We start from the raw sequence: 25,555 nt of genomic DNA on the forward strand, positions 1-25,555 counted from the left end.
TTGCAGGGAATAGAAAAATAACTGTGGTAATAACACACAGGAAAATGATGATCATTCTGGATCTCACATTTTGGTAATGAGGAAGATCAATCAGTTGGTATACACAGGTTAAAGCCACAAAGAAACAGTGAAAGGATTTCCTACACATGGAGAATATTTTGGTATGTTTTTGTCATCTTATTTTAGATTTATGCTGCTATAAGAAACGATTGCATTGTACCATTAAGAAACTCATACTAATTTCAAAAAGTAGAAAATACATTGCTAATTAGCCCAAACTATAATATTGCCACATTTCACAGCAAAACATTACAATACAATATATTATACCTTGAAAAGATTCAATGTTTCTTTTTAATAAAAGAGTATATGTTAGGATCTGATTAGTTGAAGCCAAGGGAATCTAATCAAGGATCATTCCACAAATACAAATGAATAAACAAAAACAATATGGAATATAAACACAATAAAGACATAAACCTGGGCCAGTAGGTAGAGTGTTTACCTAGCACCCAAAGCCCTGGATTCGATTTCTGGGCACCAAATATTCAGCAAAAGTCAGAAGTGGCACTGTGGCTCAAGTGGCAGAGCAGTAGCCTTGAGAATGTATCCAAGGACAGTGCCCAGGCCCTGAGTTCAAGCCCCAGGACTGACAAAAAAAAACCTCTGACATAGTTCAATGAAATTTCATGAGAAAAGCTGAGAAGTACTAAGGAGTTGGAGAAACAAATTTCAGTCTAACAAAAAGTCTACATGGCAAGCCTGCTCCCAACAATGTCCTACCTGGGGACACACTGAAAATATTTCCTCCATGTTTGAACTGAGATGACCAGTCTCTCCATCACAACCAGTTTCTCTATCCTTCTTACACAACATAGAACTGCAATTCTTAACTAGAGTAATAAGGTAAGAGAAAGAAATAGAAAGGATACAAATAAAAGGGAAAAGTTAAATTAATCCTACTTGTAGATGATTAATATATATATAATATACTTACAAAAAAACTAAAGATTGGAAAAATAGTCTTTTAGATTGGACAAAACCTTCCAGTAGGAGGACTCAAAAGATCCTTCTAAAAGCAGTTGCTTTGAGTCTGGCTTACTTCATTTAATATGATTTTTTCTAAATCTTTCCATTTCCTTACAAATGGGGCAACGTTGTTCTTTCTGACAGCAGTATAGAATTCCATTGTGTATAAATACCACATCTTATTTATCCACTCATAAACTGAGGGACATCGGGGTTGGTTCCATATCTTTGCTATGGTAAATAGTGCTGCAATGAACATCATTGTGGTAGTGGATTTAGTATGTCCATGTTTCTGGATTACTGGGTAAATGCCAACTAGTGGAATTGCTGGGTCATAGGGGAGCTCTATGTTTAGTCTTTTGCCATACTGCTTTCCATACAATATTTCACCTTGTTATCTGATATATTTTATATATGCTTAATTAATTGGGTATTTGAAATAGGATAGGAAGGGGGAAATCAAGATAAGCAGGACGTGGAGGGAGGGAAATGGGGACTATGACATGAGAAAGGGTATCAATGTTTGTGAAGTAATGCACCTTCTATCTGGTGAATATAATGTAACCCTTCTATTAATTACAATAAAAATATATGAAGAAAAAAGCAAAAAAGCAGTTGCTTTACTTTATGTTAATTATAAATAGCTGGGTCATTTGCTTATTTATTTTATCCATAAGTTTTTGTACATAGGAGTTATAATAGAACATGTTCACTTAAGTGCCCACTACATCTTTGTCATTTTTCCTATCATTTGCTACTTATATTTTTCTTGTATGTTCACTGAGTATTGACTGTATTAATTCCTCACTGTTTTTCATTTGCTCATCCCCCCCTTTGTTATTCTCACACCCACTCAAGGCCTGTTTCAGCTTCCTCTTATTCATTTATAACACTGTCTGTTAAGTTCAAAGTGGTGACAGCATGACATTTCATCTTGTAGTCACTATACTTTAATCAGCTTGTTGGCCTGCGTGTGCGCTTAATTCACTAAGGATGCCCTGGCTTGTGATGAGATAGAAATCTGGAAAACATTCTTTAATTTTGTTTCTCCTCATTTTCTCCATATGTATCCAAGTCACAACAAGAACTGAGTGAGTTTATAGCCCAACTGGCCGTAGCCCTGGGTCTCATTCACCCATTCCATTGCTGGCCCTGTGTCCACCATCCTCACCAGTGCTCTGAATTCCACAGCTTATCTCCAAACTCTTCCCCATCACTTGCCATGCTCCTTTCCAGAGCATTTTCCTCTCTGTGAAAAGAATCGCCATTCCAAAATTTGAATTTGAGATCCCTTTATCTTGGCCCTAAAGTTGTCATGTCTATCAATCCTCTATGGCTTCCAGGACTTTGTAAGTTCCATTCATCTTTGGAAGGGAACACTGAGCTAGAACTTTCTAGGACTTGTGTGATATTTCTCAAGGTTTGTGGTTGGTCTGAGTGTAGTATAGTCTCTTTAGCCTGGAAACTTGTGCTTTCTGTGTCTTCCAGGAGTTAGGGGTAGGTGTCTATTTCACCCTGTACCCCATGCCTGCACAGCATTTAAGCCTACTGTCTGGCTTATAAATGGCATGGTATAAATATTTGTTAAATTAATGTGATTAGAAATATTATACAGAAGTGACTTACGTTGTAATAGAAAAATTTGATTTTAAACATGATTCATATTCATAATGCTGGATAAAAAAGAAACTACAAACAGATGCCCAAATAATAGTGCAATTAGATCTTTATTATAGTAATTATATAGTTTATTTTAATCTGGCTGAATAATAGTCAAAATGGATGAAATATGGTTCTGATTGTTTTAATTACTGAACTGGGTCTTTTTATGGCAGAACTGATTGATTAGGCAAAACTCAGTTGTTAAATTAGGGAGGAAAAATTTCCTGATTAGGATTCCAATTTTATAGAAATGACTGTGTATATACTGATTGTGTCATTGAGTGGGTATGCTAAATAAATTAACCCCAAAGCTTCTCTCCCCCCCTCTCTCCCTCCCTCCCTCCCTCCCTCCCTCCTTCCCTCCCTCTCTCTCCCTCCCTCCCTCCCTCCCTCCCTCCCTCCCTCCCTCCCTCCCTCTCTCCCTCCCTCTCTCTCTCTCTCTCTCTCTCTCTCTCTCTCTCTCTCTCTCTCTCTCTCTCTCTCTCTCTCTCTCTGTGACTATGACTAAGTGTGCACACCAGTCCTAGGGTTGAACTCAGGAATGGGTTGATGGGTTGCTGCTCCTGACACTCATGTTGCTTTACCACTTGATCCACAGACTTGCTTCAGCCTTTTTTGGCACTATTTAAGGGTAAGCATCTCAAGGACTTTCCTGCCTGGCCTAACTTTGAACCTCTGTCCTCAAATCTCAGCCTCTGGAGTTGCTAGGATTTCAGTTGTGAGCTTTGGGTGCCCAGCTCAAAAATCTCTGCTTTTAAAATAACTATGACTTTCCTTCAGATGTCAAATTTTGTATCTAGATACTAGAGTAAAGAATGAAAATACATATTTTATTTTCCTTTCCCATTTTGAACCAAAAGATTTCAAATCCAAATAAAATGATAAGATATTGAATCATTAGATTTCTCATATTAACTACAAATCATAAATTACTATATATTTTTAAGTTCAGAACGAAATTTTTAAGTGAGATAACAATTCAGTTGTCATGTTTGCATAAGTTTTTGGCACCATACAGGATTAATTTTTTTTTGCCAGTCCCGGGCAAGAGCTCAGGGCCGAGCACTGTCCCTGGATTTTCTCAAGGTTAGGGCTCTACCACTTGAGCCACAGCACCACTTCTGGCTTTTTTGTATGTATGTGGTACCGAGGAATCAAACCCAGGTCTTCGTGCATGCTAGGCAAGCACTCTACCACTAGGCCAAACGCCTGGCCCCAGGATTAATATTTTTACACTCTCAAATTATAAATGTCATTTTGAATTAATATTTATATTTTTCTAATATGTTTCCATACAACATAGACCTGTATCTCCTATTGGAGAATCATAATACTTTAATACTGAACACTTATAGCTGCTTTAAAAATGCATTATATTGCTGGATGGGTGACACACCTGTAATCCTAGCTACTCAGGAGGCTGAGATCTGAGGATGTCGGTTCAAAGCCAGCCTGAGCACAAAAAAACTGTGAGACTCTTATCTCCAATTAACCACTAGAAAATGGGAAGTGGCACTGAGGCACCAGGGGTAAGGCAGTAGCCTTGAGCTGAAGAACTCAGAGATAGCTCCCAGGCCTAGAGTTCAAACCTCATGACTAACCAAGAAAAATATATATAATGATTTGGTGATACAGGCACTTGAACTCAGGACCTTAAGCTTCCAGACAAGTATTCTATCACCTGTACCATGCCACCAGCCCTATGTTCACATTTAACAATAAGGATCAAATGGAGAAAATTGCTTTATTATTATTATTATTATTATTATTATTATTATTATTTTAACATTTTTCTTTTCATCCAAGTCTGATAAATATGTTCATACAAACACTATGGCCAGTTGAATTCTTTTAAAATAAATTATAATTTCACACAATAGTCTATAATTTAAATAATAATTATAATACCAGGCCAGATGGATTCACAGCTGAATTCTATAAGGTCTTCAAAGCAGAGCTCATACCAATACTTCTCAAGCTCTTCAACGAAATTGAAAATGAAGGCTCTTTGCCAAACTCAGTCTATGCAACCAGTATAAACCTCATCCCAAAACCAGACAGAAATTCATCAAAAAAGAGAACTATAGGCCAACCGTCTTCAGCAACTCATCAAAAAAATCATACACTATGATCAAACAGAATTCATTACAGGGATGCAAAGCTGGTTCAATATATGCAAATCAATTAATATAATTCAACACATCAACAGGAGCAAGGACAAAAATCACATGATTGTCTCAATAGATGCAGAAAAGGCATTTGACAAGATCCAACACCCCTTTATGCTAAAAGCTCTGGAGAAACTAGGAATCTATGGAACATTCCTCAGTATAATAAAGGCTGTGTATGACAAACCCACAGCTAGCATTAGACTTAATGGCGAAAAGCTAAAGCCATTCCCTCTAAAATCAGGAATGAGACAAGATGCCCACTCTCTCCACTTCTCTTTAACATAGTACTAGAATTCCTAGTCAGAGCAATAAGGCAAGAAGCAAGCATAAAGGGGATCCAAATAGGGAAAGAAGAAGTAAAACTTTCTGTCTTTGCAGATGACGTGATTCTGTATTTAAAGAATCCTATAGACTCTACTCCCAAGCTCCTTGAGCTGATTCAAAACTTTGGCAAGGTAGCAGGATATAAAATTAACCCTCAAAAATCAACTGCCTTCCTGTATGCCAACAGTGAGAGGAATGAGGAAACAATCAGGAAAGCGACTCCTTTTGCAAAAGCTTCAAAGAAAATAAAGTACCTAGGATTTAGCTTAACTAAGAATGTAAAGGACCTTTTTAATGAAAACTTTAAAACCCTGAAAAAAAGGAAATTAAAGCAGAACTAAGGAAATGGAAAAACCTCCCATGCTCCTGGATTGGAAGAATCAACATCGTGAAAATGATAATCTTGCCAAGGGCCATCTACAAATTCAACGCAATACCCATCAATATTCCAATGTTATTCTTCAAAGAAATAGAAGAGGCAATCCAAAATTTCATATGGAATAATAAAAGACCCTGTATAGCAAAAACACTTCTTAGCAGAAAGAACAGCGCAGGAGGAAATTCAATACCAAACTTTGGACTCTATTACAGAGCTATAATAATCAATACAGCTTGGTACTGGCACAAGAACAGGCCTGAAGACCAAAGGAATAGAACTGAGGACTCAGATATTAAACCACAGACCTATGGCCACCTATCTTTGATAAGAGAGAAAAAAATAGAATGGAAGAAAGCCTCTTCAACAAGTTGTGCTGGCAGAACTGGTTAAGCACCTGCAGAAAATTAATTTAGATCCTTCTTTGTCACCCTGCACTAGGAATAACTCCAAATGGATCAAAGACCTCGAGGTAAAAGCTGATACACTGAAAATTTTGTAAGAAGGAATAGGAGATACACTAGATCTCCTTGGCACAGGTTGAAACTTTCTCAATAAGGACCAAGAAACATAATAAACCAGAGAAAGGCTGGATAAGTGGGACTGCATTAAACTGCAGAGCTTCTATATGGCAAAGGACATTGCTAGCAAAATAACTACAAAGCCTACAGAGTGGGAGAAGATCTTCATTAACCATACAACCAACAAAGGCCTCATATCTGAAATATATCAACAGCTCAAAAAAATGAATCACTCCAAAACTAATGTCCATAGAAACAACCATCCCATTAAAAGATGGGCCACAGACAGAGAGTCTTCTCTGAAGAAGAAATAAGAATGGCCTATAGACACATGAAGAAATGTTTGACATCTCTTGCAAATCAAAACAACTCTAAGTTTCCACCTCACTCCAGTTAGAATGTCCAGGATCAAGAAATCTAATAACAACAGATGCTGGAGGGGATGTGTCCAGGAGGGATCACTACTACACTGTTGGTGGGAGTGCAAACTCATTCAACCACTATGGAAAGCAGTATGGCAGTTCCTCAAAAGACTAAACATAGAACTCCCCTATGACTCAGCAATTCCACTACTTGGCATTTAACCAATCATCCAGAAACAAGGACATACTAAATCCACTAGCACAACAATGTTCACTGCAGCATTATTTACCATAGCAAAGATATGGAACCAACCTCAGTTGATGAGTGGATCACAAGATGTGGTATTAATGCACAATGGAATTCTATGCTGCTGTCGGAAAGAATTACATCGCCCCATTTGTTAGGAAATGGAAAGACTTAGAAAAATCATATTAAGTGAAGTAAGCCAGACTCAAAGGAACATAGGCTCAATGGTTTCCCTCATTTGTCATAATCAGTAGAAATCTTGGGCTCTCCTAGCAGAGATTTACAATGGAACAAAACCTAGATACATAAGGCCATATAGTATGACGTAAATGAAAGGACCTCCAGGATATAGAAACAAAAACTATATAATGAGTGATTGCTGTCCTTAATGTACTATGTTATCTCTCATCTCTTTTGCTGTCCCTTTGTTATCTCATATAGTTACAGTATTTCACCTTGTTATCTGATATATTGTATATATGCTCTATTGGTTATTTGAAATTGGATAGGGAAAGGGGGAAAACAACAGGAGTGGTGGGCCATGGGGGAGGGAAATGGGGACCATGACATGAGAAAGTGTATTAATGTATGTGAAGTAATGCACCTTCTATCTGGTGAATATATATTAATATTTTCTATTAATTACAATAAATTATATGAAAATAATAAGTTTAGCAACTTCATGTCATGCACAAGGGTTGAAAGTTCTGACAGGTGTTGTTTATAAATTTACATGGTGTTTATGAATTTTAAACTTAGAAGACAAAGGTTTGTTTGATCTTATCAATAAACATTAAGTCCTCAGGACTGGGAAAAACAAACAAACAAAAAAACTTGTTTGTAAGTGCCATGTACAAATAAATAATGAAACATTTGTACTTTCCTCTGAGATGTGTAGTTGTAATACTCCAGTAATATTTTGTGAAGTAATGCTGCAAAATTGACTGGTTAATAATACATTATTCTTAAGATGTGGCTTCAGATTTCCCTTTATTCCTTTACAACTCTAGAATTCTGATTATTAATAGTGGTAAGATGGCTAAGAACGTACTTCTTAAATAACATTTACATCTTGAAAACAGACATCCTGAGGAAGATAATCTTATCTCTGAGTAAGTTAAGTATATTAAAATGTGATAAAAAAACTATCATCAATCATGTAGTGATGTATTGATTTATTCATTTTGATTTAATATATAATTTTTAGCTCAAACACTACAATAATCCCAAACTGTTTTTATCTTGTCTATTTATAAAGCAAATGCATACGTATTTTTCAAAACATTATGAAACAATTTTAAGTTTTAATTTATCATATCATCCAGTAATTATTCCTTGAAAGAGAGCGTTGCTGAGAACTTTCATGTTTCTCTGATGTAGAAATGTTTAAACTTGATTTCTTGTGGGCTTTGGGGAGATTGGTAAACAAGAAACCAATTTAAGCAAACTATCAAAACCTGAGTAGAACTCAGTATCTGGTCTCATTTTAAAAGCTAAACACATATGCAAGATTTCCAACTTTTATGCAAGACCTCACACAACTGCTATTGTGAGCATTTATGGGCCTCTCATGAGGTAAGCTAAGTACAGCATGACTACTTACTTACAAGGCATTTTTATGTTATTTTTCTACAAAGTAATAATCTAAGATGAAAAGGATTTTAAGAACTTTGTTGCACCGGAAGTGGCGCCATGGCTCAAGGCGTAGGGCATTAGTCTTGAGCTGAAGAACTCAGGGAAATAACCCAAGCCCAGAGTTCAACCTACATGAGCAATCCAGAAAAAGAACTGTTGCATCTAAGGTAATTCCCCATTATGTAACTGTCTATATTTATAATCCCATATTCAGAATGGTTTACCATATGTATATTTTTGCCTCATGACAGATAATGCATGGAAGCCAAATGAACATGAACAAAACCCCCTAAATTGTGAAGCAAACATCTTGCACCATTCCTCTTTCTTCCTTTGAAATTACGTTTCTGAAGTGTGTTGTCACAGTGGTGGAAAGCTGACAAACAGAACGGGCATGATCCCTAATGGGTTATAATAGAGGAACGTTTCAGAAATATACATTAAATGGGTAACTATTGTCTAGTCATTAATAATTTGGCTCTGCAGAATTTCAAAATAGCATTAGTTCTTGTAGATTTCATATTTCTAGACCCTTTGTTCTTTTGCCCATCCCTAGTGAAATACATTCAGTATATTTCAGAATAGAATAGGATTTCCAGGACATTCTAAGTGATTAAACTTTCCTTTCATTTCTGAAGATTCTATGAATGTTCTAGGTGTATATAGTCCAGACTTGCTCTAAGTATATGATCAAGATGTTGGCTTAATCATTTTTTGCAGAAAATAAAGTCTGATAAAGAATGAGGCTAGTGTTGGTCAAATGAAAATTTCAAATAATAATAAGCCAGTTTTCTATGACATGTGGTTAAACAATACACAAAATATTAATGACTCTTGAATATATAGGTCATTTTAAGGTTGAATTAATTTGTATATTTAATTTTAGTTCTTTATAAGTTTACATTAATATAAAAAATATATGACTTGGGGCCAGGAGTTTGGTCTAATGGTAAGAGTGCTTGCCTAGCATGAACGAAGACCCATGTTTGATTCCTTGAATATATATCCAGAAATGGAGCTGTGGCTCAAGTGGTAGAGCTCCTGTCTTGAGAAAGCCGGGGGAAAGTGCTCAGGACCTGAGTTCAAGCCCCAGATTGGGCAAAACCAGAAAAAAGTTACATGCCTTATATAACTACAACCCCTCTGTATAACACCTTTTCAATAAAAATGTGAAAAATAAAATAAAATAAATAATAGGACTGGACACAGTGGCACAGTTCTTATTCTCAGATATTTAGGGGTGAATTAGAAGGATCATGTCTTGGGAAACAAAAGTAAACAGTAGTTCATTGTGGCTCAAATTGTACAATACTTAATTGCCTACTAAATATGAGGCTTGAGTGAATGAATGAATGAATGAATGGTTACTCAATTATGCAATCATTCTGTAATTCAATAAGCAGCAAGTAGATATTGATGTTCAATCACTTTGAAAATTTTCTTGAGAGTGTTATTCTCTTTAAACTTACTCATTCTACTATTAGCATTCACTTACTTACAAAAATACATTTTCAGTCCAAAGCTAAAAGAAAAAGCACCATTCAAACACATTTCATGGTTTAAAACAAACTTCTGTTTCCAGTATAATAATGGAAATGAAAATAATCAATCTTACTATCATAGATCACAGTAACTGTCAAGTTTTACTGCATTATTGCAACTTTTCTGTTCCATATAAATGATCTCCTTTGTATTAAAGATAGAGAATAATTCAATTGAACAGAGAAATTACAGAAATCCACTGAAGTGGCCCTTTGCTATAAGGTAATGTCTAGATTACAAATTATATATATATGCATATATAGGCATATAGGCATGATTAGTTAGTGGAATATATTTTAAATCCAAATGGAAGAAGCCAAAAATAAGACTTGGACATCCTGACTATAACTATGAAGTTATGGTTTGAGTGGTAGAGCATTCTTCTTGCGTGAAAGATCCATGAACTCAAATCCAATATCAACCTACCCCCAAAGATTCTTATTTTCTGAGTGTTCAAGAATATGATTTAGTAGTACCTTTTAAAATGCATTTATACATTTTATGAAATATTCATTTCAGAAGGGTTCTCTTTTCCTAGGCAGAAAAGCCCTAAAACAAATAAGATGAGAGCTTTAAAGACAGGCAAAAGGAGAAGGAAATATTAGTTCTGTCATAATGTTAATAGTTTAGATTAACTTCTGTTCTTATCACACTAATCCTTTCTCTTTTCAGCTCACTAACCCTCCATGGGAATCTGAAAACATGCTAAGTTTTGGGTCACCTTCTAAAATGGAGCTGGTGTCATAGGAATATTTTGCTATCTCTAGATTCCCCATTCTCAAACCCTGTTAGCCAAATATGGGCAAGGAGAGTTCTCACTTCAGTGTCCTGATTTTTAGTGCCAGTCTTCCTACTGCTTCGTGCTCTGTGCTGGTTTTCCTTGCACCCTGCCCTCCAAAATCTTGTTCCTGTGCTCTATTTTCTCTTATCTGCATTATCTTGCATTAACGTGTATGTAGCATCACCAAAAAGCAAACTAAACTCTCAGTTACATGAAGGTCAAGTTTGAGACGTAGTTTATTGCATGTGTGAAGCTCTGCATTTAATGCCAGCAGAGAAAAAAGAAAACAAAAATAAAGAAAGAAGGACAGGGAAAAGATGAGAAGGGACAGAGGAGAAAAGATGAAAGGAAGGAAAGAAGGAAGGAAGGAAAGAAGGAAGGAAGGAAGGAAGGAAGGAAGGAAGGAAGGAAGGAAGGAAGGAAGGAAGGAAGGAAGGAAGGAAGGGAAAGGAAGGAAAGGAAGAAGTACCCAACAAAACAAAGACACATCATAATCCTAGCTGTGGTATTTCACATGTCTAATCCTAGCTACTCAGCAAGCTTGAGATGTGAGAATCTCTATTTGAAGCCAGCCCAGGCTGAATTGATGCCCTTTTTTCTCCAATTAATCACAAGAAAACTGAAAGTAGATCTGTGGCTCAAAGTGGCAGAGCACTAGTCTTGAGTAACATGATCTCAGGAACAGCACTCAGGTCCTGAATTCAAGCACCAAGATGGAAAAAAATAAATAAATAAACAAATAAACAAACAGAAAACAAAGCATTTCATGGAAAAGGTCAGAACAAACTACAAAAAAATAATTTTGTGGGGCTGGGAGTTTGGCCTAGTGGTAGAGTACTTGCTAGCATGCATGAAGACCGGGGTTCAATTCCTCAGTACCACATGCATAGAAAAAAAATAATTTTGCTAAAGGAAGTCCCATAGATATTCATAGGACCAACTACAGTTCTTTTCATAGCTGATTTCCATATCTAATTGGATGGCCTGTATATTATATTTGACCATTCTACATAGAGTATATCAATTTCAAAATGTGTTAGACAATGGAATTCTATGCTGCTGTCAGAAAGAATGACATCTCCCCATTTGTAAGGAAATGGAAAGACTTGGAAAATATCATATATCATATTAAGTGAAGTAAACCGGAATCAAAGGAACATAGGTTCAATGGTTTCCCTCATTTGTCATAATCAGTCGAAACCTTGGGCTCTCCTAGCAGAGATTTACAATAGAGCAAAACCTAGATACATAAGGCCATATAGTATGATGTTAAAGGAAAGGACCTCAAGGATATAGAAACAAAAGCTATATAATGAGTCATTGTTGTCCTTAATGTACTATGTTATCTCTCATCTCTTTGGCTGTCCCTTGGTTATCTCACATAGTTACAGTATTTCACCTTGTTATCTGATATATTGTATATATGCTTGATTGGTTATTTGAAATTAGATAGGGAAGGGGGGGAAACAAGATGAGAGGTGGGGGTGGGAGGAGGGAAATGGAGACCAAGACATGAGAAAGTGTATTAATGTTTGTGAAGAAATGCATCTTCTATCTGGTGGATATAATGTAACCCTTCTATTAATTACAATAAAATTATAAGAAAAAAGTGTTAGATACTTGATATATACTTACTCAAATGTCTGTTAAAAAATCATTAGGTAGGAAATTAGTACTCTCTTTTTAGAGAGGGAAAGTTAAGACAAATATGCTGAGATGATTTTTCCCCAAATTGTTGATGGTGAGGTGACAGAGTTTAAGGTAATGTACCTGTGTTCTTCCATTCCGTCTAGAATTCAGACCAGAGCTTCCATGGGGTTTATATTATAACTGTAGAACTAGGAGTCACTCTAGTTTATGTACTCTAGCTGCCTACCACCACCACTTAATGATGAAATATTTTAATTAAGAATGCTGTAGCCATGCTCACACCACTCAAGTACTAAGCAAGGTGTTCCCAGATGGGAGAAGTCCATGGATTTTAATTGTGGTTATTGATACTGACAATGCTTTAGGCTCAAAAGTATTGATTGAAAGGTAGCTTGTTTAGTATTTTCTTGACAGTGTTCTAAACATACTTTGGGCCTACATAATATTTGCCTATTTGTAACATGAAACATATATGCCTTAGGGGCAAAATTGCTCTTGTTGTAAATAAATCCATTTTATTTTTACAAATTAATTTTTAAGAATCATGATGTAGTACATGCCAGAATATTCAAAGGAGCTGAGAAGACAGTAGATGTCTCATGTTCCCAGGGTCACTAGTTTTCATAGTTTCTAGGTTTCCACTAGGATACATACAACAGGTTGCAGGTTTGCCCTCCTTCCCTTTCTTATTTTGCTGTCAGACAGAGATTTTCCAGTTCCCTCAAAACATCTTACATTCAACCAAACCTGCTTCAAAACTAATGTTTACTTTCCACTCATCTTACTTATAACTGAGAATGGCAGTGCACGTTTGTATTCACGATTACTCCAGAGTTTAAATGAGAGAATCATCAGCACTCAGGACTTTGAGATCAACCTCATCAATACAGCAAGACCTTACTCTACTTAAGAAGTCTCTGAATGCTGGTGGCTCATGCCTGTTATTCTATTCACTCAGGATCCGAGGTCTGAGGACTGCACCTCAAAGTCAGCCTGGACAGAAGTCCATGAGACTCCAGTTACCCACCAGAAACTGGAAGTGGAACCGTGACTCGAAGGGGTCACAATTTGGACAAAGAGCTAAGGGACAGCACACAGGCCTGAGTTCAAGCCCCACTACTGACCAAACCAAAAAGAAAAAGAAAGGAAGTAAGTAAAGCCAGGAAGATCACTATGGCATTGAAACAATGATTAAAACCCAATTCAAAAACCACTGAAAAGTCAATCAATCATTGGTTAACCAATCACTGATTAATACCTGTCAGCATGTAAATGTGTAGTCCCTTCTACACATTTGAGTTGATGAGAAGCAGCACCTCAAAACCACACAGCTGTTCCTGTCCCCATGCCCTGAGGTGACTTCCTTGCTCTCTATGGAAACGTGTGTGTGTGTGTGTGTGTGTGTGTGTGTGTGTAATTGAACTCGGAGCCTGGTCACTTTTGGGCTCTTTTACTGATGGCTACAGCCTCTACCTCTTTAGACACAGTCCCCTCTTCTGACATTTTGGTGGTAATTGGAGATTAGAATCTCAAGAGTTTTCTTGCCCAATCTGATTTTGAACCCTGATCCTTAGAACTGTCTCCTGACTAGTTAGGAGTATAGGTATGAGCCATTTCTCCCCAGCGTCATCACTATCATGACTTCAAAGCAAAACCTGAAGTTCTATTACTTTGTGATTACCAGTGACCATTCTGAGTATTCTTATGCTCTTTGATGAACTATGATACAAATGAATCTTCTCAATTCACAGCTTACTTGTCACAAAGCAAATGGCGTTTGACATCACATTTTAGGATCTGATCCTGATCCATGGAAAGTAATTCTATTAATTTGTAAAAATGTTCACTTGCTTGGGAGAAAAAGATGTTCAGTAATACCTTATACATAGTAACAGTTTAAAATGTCCAACATTACTCTTACTTGCCAGGTGCTACTATGAATGAACAGAAACAAAAATCAAACTAACTTTACACTTAGAAAGTGAAGGGATTGACTTTACCTTTATTATCTGTTCTGATCTACAGAACTGTTGACCAGGAGGTAAAATTGAAGCAAGAACAATTTCTTAGATTATACCAACTTGGAACAAACACATATCTGATTATGAAAAAACAAGAAAAATGTATTTTTTCAGTGAATATTTAAAATCACTTTTGGCTGTGGGATTTTGTTACTTCATATTATTTGAATTTGTGGCTTTGTACCTGATCTTTTGCTGTGCTGTGTGTCTATACTTGAAATTACTAATGTGATTTCTAAAAGATGGATTTATGATACTATTAATATGAAAAGTTATACAGTAGCCTGAACATTATAATTTGTCCAAATACAGAAAATATTTGAGTAAACATGAAACAATTCACATTAATATATTCTAAAGTAAGCAGATGCAATAAATGTGACTTAGGATAAGTTAGGCTGAAAACTCATATTTAAGCTGTACCCTTTCATACTAAGAAAATATTCAGTTTTCCCCATTGCACTGTTATTTAACAACTGGGAAAATTTGGCCAAACATTGACTTTATAGCTTTATTCATAAATTTTACCCTTTTGATGGGGGCTTACCTAATTTCTTTCTATAATTTTGTTCTTATTGATGGCAAACTACTGCTGTTTTCTGAAATAGTTTATAAAGTGATCTTATCCTTACTTTAAATTGTCTCATAATGTAATTCATCCTTTACAAATAAGTTATAATAATGTATTTTTTCTACCTAGATTTATATTCTGTTAAAGTCAATTCCCAGAATGCTGTAGTTAGCATTTATTGTTTTATTCATTTCTGAGTAATTCCTCACCCAGTCCCTCAAGGGAAAAGGGGGATTGGAATTAATAGGATATTGATGCTGTCATGATAGCAATAAAATAAATCCAAAGGGATTTAAGCCTGATCTTTTGCAAAGTCATCAAAGTGTTCCAGTGGGTTAATTATGGTAATGCACCACAAATAAGAATCAGAGTGTAAGGAACTTTTCCTCACTCAGGAAGCCACAAGAACTATTTTCTGTCAGAAAATCTAATTATAAATATGATAAAAATTGGAGAAGATGGCAAGATGGCAGTCCTTCCCAATCTTAAACTTTTCTCTATATCTCAGAGTGTCTAATTTTAGTGTATTCTTTGCCCTTATATCTGAAGTATTAATTGGGCAGGTTTTAGCATTCTAACAGGTTAGAGTTACAAGTTTACAATCAAATGTATCTTCTCAGAACACTTCCTGACTGCATTAATAATTCATGGCAAACGGAGTCTGGGGAGTGTGTAATGTAAGGAAGTTGACATTTGTAGGCTGAAGTCATAGTTAATTTTTGCTCTGTCACCTGTTGGCTGTGATTGTTATTCTTCTATAGACCATAATTTTTTCTTTAATCTTAAAAATATCAGGTGGGGACCTGGAGTTTGGCCTACTGGTAGAGTGCTTGTCTAGCATGGACAAAGGCCCAGGTTCGATTCCTCAGTACCACATACATAGAAAAAAGCCGGAATGGTGCTGAGGCTCAAGTGGTAGAGCTCTAGCCTTGAGAAAGTCCAAGGACAGTGCTCAGGCTCTGAGTTCAAGCCCAGGACTGGAAAAAAAAATCAGGTGGGCCAGAGAGTTTGGCCTAGGGGTAGAGTGCTTGCATAACATGCAAAAAGACCTGGGTTTGATTCTTTGGTACCACATACATAGAAACAGCTGGAAGTGGTACTATTGCTCAAGTGGTAGAGCTCTACCCTTAAGAAAGCCTAAGGGCAATGCTCAGGCCCTTAGTTTAAGCCCCGTGACTGGCAAAAATAAATAAATAAATCCAGCATCTTCACAATTTGAGCATGCTTTATTTTAATAATGCTTGTCAGTGGGATAATACTCATCAGACTCAAAGTACCTTTGCAGCATATGATTCTGGTATTTGAAGCATATTTCCTATGAAGAAGTGTCTTGTAGTAAGTCGATAGACTATGTAGTATGGTTGTATGTGCGTATGTGTTTGTGTTTGAACATACATACTTATTTGCCTGGACACCAGTCCATCTGTATGTGCCAGTCCTGGAGTTTGAACTCAGAGCCTGGGTGCTGTCCCTGAGTTGTTATATTCAATGCTAATACTCTACCACTTGAGCCGTAGCTCTTTATTTGGATGATTGGCAAAGAGAATCTAATAATCGTTCATGCCTCAGGCTGGCTTTGAACCATGATCCTTAAAAGAAGTCTCCTGAATACCTTAGAATTAATAAATAAAACAACTATAAAAAAGAAAATATTAGACTGAAATCTCAAATTAAAAAATAAGTAAAATAAACAATGAACTGGTCTAAGCCCAGGCACAGATTAGAGAGTGTCTGAAGTTGTTGAGCCATCAGTAAAGAATGATAATATGAGAAACAGAAATAAAACTGAAGATTGTATTTGTATTTGGTTATTTGAAATTGGATAGGGAATGGGGGAAAACAAGATGAGGGGTGGAGTGGGGGGGAGGAAAATGGAGACCAGGACATGTGAAAGGGTATCAATGTATGGGAACTAATGTACCATCTATCTGGCAAATATCATGTAACCCTTCTATTAATTACAATAAAAATATATGAAAAAAAACTGAAGAAACACAGAGTGGAAATGATCTTTGGAACAATGCTAACCAACTTAGTATAAGTGTAATTGGAGTATTAGAAGGAGATGTCAGTGATAATGGATCTGATGTCCATGGTGACAGCAAAATTATGTCACCAAATTATGACATAAAATATCAAATGCATGCAAGGCCTGAGTTAAATTCCCAACACCACAATAAAGCAAAAACAACAAACATACTAAAATAAAACACAGATAAGCACCTTATGACAGCGATAAGAAAAGTATGGAGAGGAATATGTGACTCTAGTTTGTTATTTTCTGACACCTTTGAAGAGTGAGAATGAAATAGGTAACTGAGTTGGGAAATGAGAAGTTTGGGGGAGGTAAGAAATGCTAACCTTTATGTAGAAGGATGCTAGGACTGACTCTAGGAATTCACCATATCTCTCAGTACTAGACTAAGCTAATCAGGACAAGGAGTTTAATTTTATTCTGCTCAAAAAGTCAGTCAGGAATGCAAAATCTAAAGTGCCCATAGAAGTAATAATATAGGTATAAAATATTCAAAAGGAAATCATTGCAAAATAAATAAGATCCCAATGCTGGGGGCAGTGGTTCATGCCTGCAATCCTATATACTCAGGAGGCTTAATGTCAACTTAATGTCAATAACCAAGCTGGTACTGTGGTGGGGGGAAAATACAGGTATAAAAGCAATTTCATTGTTGATTAATGAAGATGTAACTAGTTAAATGGGAACACATGGTCAGAAATATTTCTGTTTGGGCAGTGGATATAATAAATAAAATCCGAGAAGAGAAACCGTAGCATTACTAGAGTACAAGAAGCCAATGTAATCGTTGTGAGGAACAAATTAATAAGTCTTATATTTTACTGAGTGATTTTTATCTGATACATGAATTAACTAGCAACATCCTGAAAAAGTCTTGCTAAGTTGAGTGTATTGAAAATCCATTTGGCACTCTTATCCTGTGACCCTTGTAACAGTTTAACACAGTACAGCACAGGGAGTGTCAGTCTTGGCCCACTGCTCAGAGACATTGTCCTGAATGTGAAACAACACTGAACCTCATCTCTACATGTAGCTTGCCCAGAGAAGTCAGGATGAAAAATTTAAAATGTGGTATCTACTAAGAAATATTTATTTTTACACTGCGGTAAAGTTGAAAAGTCTTAATTAATTAAGCTGTAAGAAGAAAACTCTCCTGACGCTAAGGGCACAATATCACAATACTGATAAGTCAAGAGAGAAATTAGGATCTTTTATAAGGTCACTGTATAATGTCAGCCTTAAGACCTGATTAGTTGAGAAAGGCTTGGCTGGAGATGAAGAACCTCAGAGGTTCTGTCATATAGGTTAGTTCAGAATTATGCACAAACATCATTTTAGGGAGTAAATTGTGAAAATAGTGTTCTCTGCTTTAGTAATAACAAGGGGCAAATTCCATCACTATTAAAAGATTTACTTACCTGAGAAGGTGGATAGATAGCTAGTTAGGTGTCTGTGTCTGTGTGTGTGTGTGTGTGTGTGTGTGTGTGTGTGTGTGTGTGTGTGTGTATACTAAATGTTCAGGTTAAAAGCTTTGTGACATCAATTTTAATTCTTGTGGTAAGTAATCAGTACTATTGAAACTTCATCTAACATTAATAAATTACAACCTTGTAATATTTTGGAAGTGAATTTCAAAAGAATTTCCATGCGAGTTTCATAAGAATTGATCTTAAGAACTCCCCCCCCCCCAAAAAAAAGGAAATCACTGCATAATGAAGGTACAGAGAACAAATAACACTTGCCCACAGATCAATCCTGGCAGAAAGAAATCAGAGGAAAAACATGGGTGGAAAAACAGAACTTACCCATATTTCGCAAAATTCGCCCAGCGTTTCATGATAGATCGACTCAACGTCTCCTCAGGTTTTGTGTAATTAGCTCTTTTTTCCAAAGGCAAACCAAAGACGAATTCGATTTCGTAGCCATGCATGACTCCCATCCATTCTGGCCAAGGAAGTTTGGAGGATCGGTGCTCAAAATAGTAGAAAAAAACATGATTTCCCAGATCGGAGAACTTGTCGGCAAATTCCAGGGCTGGACACACAATGTTGTAATCACCGACCGCGTCGTCCAGGGCCTCCCTGTACTTCTCCGGCCTGGGGTCATCTACCCAGTCAACGTAGTGGAAGAGGATGGCTTCTTTTCCCAGCTCCCCCACTCCTGGGAAAAACATGTCCAACCCTTCTTCAAACTGACTCCTGGTGATGATACTATCATTGTCTTTGCTGAATCCGGGAGCCCCATACACTAGGAAAAACGAGCCTTCGTCTCTGTTCACACCCACCAGGATCTGGGTGTTTTTGAATTGCCCAGAGTGGAGCAGCGTGTCTGGCATGTCAGGAAGGAAATCCTTGTCCACGGTGGGGCCGAAGTGGACGGCCAAGAGGCTGCCCTGGGGATGGACCAGCACTTCGTTCAGGAGAATTTCCTGCGGCTCTTGGTGCTGAAGACATCGGATGAGCTCCGTGTCGTTGTCCCTGGAGCAGCCAGCCAGGGTGGCTAGCGTCAGGGTCCTGTTCCTGGCTTCCGAGGGAGCCATCACCGCCCATGCAGCATTGGCGGACCCACTTTGCAGAATGGCCCTGCTGAACAGGGGCTGGCTGCCAGGCGACAGCAAGTGCAGGCCCACGGACGCTGCCCCTGCGCTTTCTCCAAAGAGAGTCACGCTTTGGGGGTTCCCTCCAAAGGCTGCTATGTTTTCCTGGACCCACTGAAGGGCCAGCTGTTGATCCAACAAGCCTGCGTTCCCTGGGGCCTCGGGGTTTCCAGGCAGAGCTAAAAAGCCCAGCGCGCCCACCCTGTAGTTCATAGACACCACGACCACCCGTTCCAGCCGGGCCAGGAGTCGGCCATCGTACACGGGCAGGGAGGAGGCCCCCGTCTGGAAGCCTCCCCCGTAAATCCACACCAACACACTGGCATTTAGGGGCCTCGGGGCTGGAACCCAGACATTGAGGTACAAGCAGTCTTCGCTCAGGCGAGTGTTGGGGTTCCACATCTCTGATCCGGAGAAGCCCGGGAAACTTTGATCTATGTTCTGATAGCAGGAATTGGCATGTGTTGTGGCATTCCAGATGTCGGGCCACTTGCGTACAGCTCGTGGCTTTTGGAATCGAAGTCGACCCAGAGGTGGCTGAGCATAAGGGATGCCCAGAAAAGCTGTCACCGTGCCGCCAAGGACGGCCCAGTTCATCCCTCGGACTGTGCCCGTCTGGGTGGTCACCAGCGTGTCCCCTTCGGTGCTGTGTGACTTCTCCACGAACAAGCAGAGCAGAAGGGGACACAGGAGAACTGGGGTTCTCGTGATTGTGCGCTCGCCCCGCATGCTGATTTCTAAAAGAGAGGTAGGCAAAATGTGGATGTTAGCCTCGTTTATACAGATATCATGAAGAAACAAGGGCGCCAGTTGCACATGCCTGTAACTCTAGATGTTCAGAGGCTCAGATTTGAAGATCCCAGTTCCATGCTAGCCCCACAAAAGACAACAATAAGTAGAGCTGTGGCTCAAGCGACGGTGTGGGCATGAGCAAAAAAGGTAAGAACACCCTCAAGCCTCTGAGTTCAAGCCCTAGTACTGGTACAAAAACAAAACAAATAGCAAGACGTCTTTTTACCCCCATCAGTTATTGTGTTGATTTTTTTTTAACGGTAATGTTCCAGATTTTAATTTAGAAGGAAATAAGTCAAATGTAAAGACTGTTCTTGACTTGTGTTATTGCCAAGGGTCTGTGAAGATGCTTGACAGGTCTTTGCAGGGCTCTGTGGAGTGAAGGTTTCAGTACCTCGTAGTGGAAGCTTGGTCAGGCATCAATTGCAATAATTCTCTTCCACATACAGACACGTCACTGTCCACAACACAGCATGACAGCCCACTTCTGTCCTGTATAACTTGTACTGCAGAAATTAGATAGATAGATAGATAGATAGATAGATAGATAGATAGATAGATAGATAGGGGAGGAGGAGAAAGTAGAGAGAGAAAGAGATAGACAGAAGAAGAAATAAAGCTCTTTTATTTGGTGAAGTTTCACAGACGTTTGGCCCATGGTATACCTGTGAATTACTTTAAGAACATTAAGGACATATAGATTGTTATGAGCATTCATCTTGGTCTCAACCTCCCCTTTTTGATCATTGCTTCCTCTCTATCATGGTGGCCTATTATCAAAAGAGAAATCAAACAATTTATTCTCAAAATATTAAACAACAAAGTAGAGAAATGAAACCCATATTACAAATGAGAAAAACGGACATTTGCACTGTTGATACCGATGTTAAAAAAATGGGTAGGGTTATAAAGAAAATATCTATATAAAAGATTTAAGTTGCCTGGTGCCATTGGTTTGTGCCTATAATCCTAGCTCAGATCAGAGGATTCAAAACCAGTAGAAGCAGGCAAGTCTTTAAGGGTCTTATCTCTAACTGAACACCAAAAATCCTGAAGTGGAGAGCTAGCCTTGAGCATAAAAGCAGACACAGCATCCAGGCCTTTGATTTGAAGCCCAAGACTGGCACATATCCCCCCTCCCCCCTCTCTCTCTCTCTCTCTCTCTCTGTGTGTTTCTTTCTGTCTGTCTTTCTGTCTGTCTCTGTCTCTGTCTCTGTCTGTCTGTTTCTCTCTCTCTCTCTCTCTCTCTCTCTCTCTCTCTCTCTCACACACACACACACACACACACACACACACACACACACATACACACACACCACTGGTTTAAATTTACTTACTTTATTTTACTTAAGTAGGCAATACTCCTACAATTTAATAGCTGCATTGGGCTTCTTGGGTTGGATGCAGTCTTCATGGCAATAACTGTAGCTGTTATTTTGAATAGGAAATAATACTGACATAAAAGCAATTTCAAGGCCAGGAGTTTGGCCTAGTGGTAGAGTGCTTGCCTAGCATGCACAAAGACCCGGGTTCAATTCCTCAGTACCACATACACAGAAAAAAGCCAGAAGTGGTGCTGAGGCTCAAGTGGTAGAGGTCTAGCCTTGAGAAAGTCCAAGGATAGTGTTCAGGCCTTGAGCTCAAGCCCAGGACTGGCAAAAAAAAAAAAAAAAAGAAAAAAGCAATTTCACTGGAACACCTCTATTACCTTGGTAGTTGATCAAAGCAGATGCAAGTGGCTAATGGAGTAACATGTTCAGAAAAATGCTTCTGTTTGGATAATGACCATAATTACCGAAATCTGAGAAGTAAAACTGAGAAATGAATACACACAGTGCAAAAGCCAGTGTAATCTTTGTGAGTTACAAATTAATAGGTCTTTCATATTTTATTAAACAAAATAACTCTTGAGATTAGCTTTATTTTTAAAAAAATGATACAGGGCTGGATAGAGGTTAGAAAAGTAACCCCCAAGTCAGACACTAGGTCAATACTGAGCCATCTTAGAGACCCCCAAACAGGGCCTAGTGGGATGGGGCCACCTACTCAGCTGCTTCAGGTGGACCCTGCTCTGCTATCCAATAGCCTTCAGCTAGGCCCCAGCTACAACACCCAAGTCCCTAAGGAGGTTTTGCCTTCTAGGTTCCCCTTTGCACAACTTCATCCTTGCACCTGTTTTTGTTTTTGTTTCTTCCCCTAAGCCAAGGATTCCAGAAGGCTCTTGTTCCAAAAGTCAGCTCAGGACTCCACGATGGCATCTGACTTGTGCAGAAGTCACTGTGTTGGAGCCTCTACCTTCCCTCTCGGTGGATGTGGCTCTGCCCCAGCCCCATGTACTGGACAAAAGAGAAGGCAGAGAGGCATTTTCACCCTTCCCTTCATGGAGAAGTATTACTTTCTCAAAACCGTGACTGTTGCCAAGAAAAGAAGTGAGGTTTTCTTTATTCCCATCCCCTACTAGGCCTTCCGGAACTGCCATTTTTCTTTCCTTACGGTGGGGGGGAGGGGGGAGCAAGGGGCGTGATGTCTCTCCGGATGTCTAGTAAAGTCTTAAACTTTCCTAGCTGCCAGCCTGGAAGTGGTAATTATCTTCCTGGAATTTCTATTGCCCCCTTCCCCCTCTCTTCAAGCTCCTCCAAATAGCAGGATCCTTGCTGATAGGAAATTTTGTGAAGGAAACATCAAATCTTGTTTTTAAACAAGATTGTGCTCTGCAATGAGCTGTGCACTTTGCCCAGAGAGACGATCAGAACTGGGATTCAGGCCAGAGCACCCCTCCCCTGCTGGCCCCGCCACTCTGTCCCCATCACTGCACCTGTTCAGTCTTTGACAGCTGACCCTAGATGGGCCCAGCTGTTTGCATTAAGAACACACAACCTAAAGGATCGACCAAGAAGCTGTATTTCTTAAAAACTCTGAAATTGTGACTCTCTGAATATCTGCTCATTATGTGATGGACCCCCCAAAAAATCATAATGCAAAATATACTGTCTTTTAAATAAATAAAGATCTTCACACTGAATTGCTGTGAATAAAAAGAGGAAACATGGAAGGGAAAAGATCAGTAGAAAGAATGAATGTTTTCACAGAATTATGTGAAACACAAAATATTCATGTACCAGTTCTCACATACATAAATGTACAATATCTTTGCTTATGTTTTCTGATGCTGTAATTGTAAATGCAATTTGTATTTCAGAAAGCTAATCTTATTAGCACTGAGGATTTGTATTCATTTTCTGTTTGTTTCTTTAATTTAGAATATATTCAGAGCAGTCATGAGAGAACAATACCAGTCTGTGTATCCAAGCCTGGAGTACTTCTACTTTACATCAGCTTCCTTCACCACTGCTCTTACAAATAGTCTTTTATTCTAGTAGATAAAAGTAGATTTTATACTAGTAATGACAGAAAAAAATTAAAACATGGTCCATAACACTTAGATCAGAGCTCAAAAACCTTATGAATATATCTAGATGTATGTCATTCTATCAATCTTCTTGAGTATGTATAAATTTATTGTATATATGAGTATAGCTATCATAGGAATTTCAATTTCTAAAATAAAGGCACAGTCACTTTGGGCTTTGTTTTGATATGATTAGAGAAATTCTGGAATCAATGAAATATATTACTGCATTATACTTTTGTATAATATGATAATTAATTATGATAGTTAAATGTTATAATGATAGTAAATATGATTTGCTGTAATACGAAGAATAGCATGCAAATAAGATGCAATAATGATGTAGAGGTTCTGGTAAAATAAACATTTGTGAAATTATAGAGGACTTGGAGGCACTACTATGACTATCTTTTTCATTTTTCTGATTAAAAACACCTTCCTTCTCTTCAGCAAGTGGAGGTGGACATTAGGAGAAGAAAAAAATATCATGAGAATTCTTTTCCATTTTGGAAAACCTAGATCATCTAGGAGAGAAAGAATTGGTCACTGAAGTTTTGTTTCAATAAACTCCTTCGAGTATCATTAATTTTTTTTCATTTCTCTTCTTGAGAAGTCTCCTTCTGAGTCCATCACAAAACTAATATGAATGAGTTTCTTTGGCCTTATTTATATATTGGGTTGGGTCCTGTGGCTGGAACTCTGAACTCAGAGGCCTGGGCACTACCCCTGGGCTATTTTGCTCTAGGCTGGTCCTCTAATACTTGGACCACAGTTTCATTTCTGGCTTTTTGCTGGTGAATTGGGGATAAGTCTCTTGGACTTTTCTACCAGGTCTGGCTTCAAATTGCCTTTCTCACATTTTAGCTTCCTGAGTAAGAGTATAGGTGTGAGCCACTGTGTGCACAGTCTAAATATTGACATTATGTTAAAAAAAAACCTTACACCAAACACTAACAACTTTTATCTATACTAATGTTCATGTTTACAAAACTTTTTTTAACCTGTTAATTTTATTTCCAAGCAAGCATAAATCACTTCAATACATTTTGGAGGTGTAATTATTAAATATTGCAATTTTATTATTTATTTTTTAAAACAGAGAATGTTATAAGAGTTTGTGATCTTACCTGTGTTTCTACTTATATCTTTTTCCAAAAATAAGTCCCAATTTTATACACTACAATTACTATTATTGGGAAATGCTTTTAATGATTATATTTCCAATTTCTCACTTTGAAATAATGCAATTAGTAATGTTGAAAACAATCATTGTAAGAATACTCATTATCATGATAGCAATGTAGATCTAAATTAGCTGTTCTCTTTAAAGAACTCCATGACCCATAGTAGTAAATGTGTTACATATTAAAACTTGAAGATGCCCACATATTCAGTTTTGTCTAATATTCGTTAGTTGAAATATTTACATTTAAATAATTTTTGTTTATTATTATTTATAGGCGTGCATCTTTTCACAATATGAAATTCTTTATCTTTGTCATTTAGCTTTTTTTCACTAAAGGATATTTACACTTTAATATGTCCACATCATTTAGATGATTTAATAATCTAAACAGATGCAAATAAATGGAGACTAAAAATATTAATCTCTATGTCCAAGTCTTTATATTTTTTTCATAAAACAATGGATTCTTTTCCTGTAAATTCTAGTACAAACGGCAATGTAAAATGATTCAACTCCGAGTCCACAAATTCTTTAATATAAAGAAGGAACAAATATTTGCACCAATTGAAGTTACCAGGACTCAGCTCTTTTAATTCTTGAAAGTGTAGTTAATATTTGAAAAAGAGGTGGGTGTTTTGTTTAAAA

At 37.6% G+C, this 25,555-nt stretch overlaps 1 protein-coding gene across 3 annotated transcripts in view; it reads right to left on the bottom strand.

Moving 5' to 3' along the window:
* The window catches only part of Bche (butyrylcholinesterase), a 56,794-nt gene that overhangs the window by 28,890 nt on the left and 2,349 nt on the right, over positions 1-25,555 (bottom strand). For all 3 annotated transcript variants that reach the window (XM_090338474.1, XM_090338493.1, XM_090338484.1), the window contains exon 2: positions 18,733-20,260. In XM_090338474.1, the coding sequence (XP_090194600.1) occupies positions 18,733-20,252 (1,520 nt within the window). In that variant the 5' untranslated portion in view covers positions 20,253-20,260. The remainder of the gene's footprint in view (positions 1-18,732; positions 20,261-25,555) is intronic.

This window comes from Megascapheus bottae, chromosome 1 (assembly GCF_031878675.1).
Source record: "Megascapheus bottae isolate mThoBot1 chromosome 1, mThoBot2.hap1, whole genome shotgun sequence".
NCBI classification, from domain to species: Eukaryota; Metazoa; Chordata; class Mammalia; order Rodentia; family Geomyidae; genus Megascapheus; species Megascapheus bottae.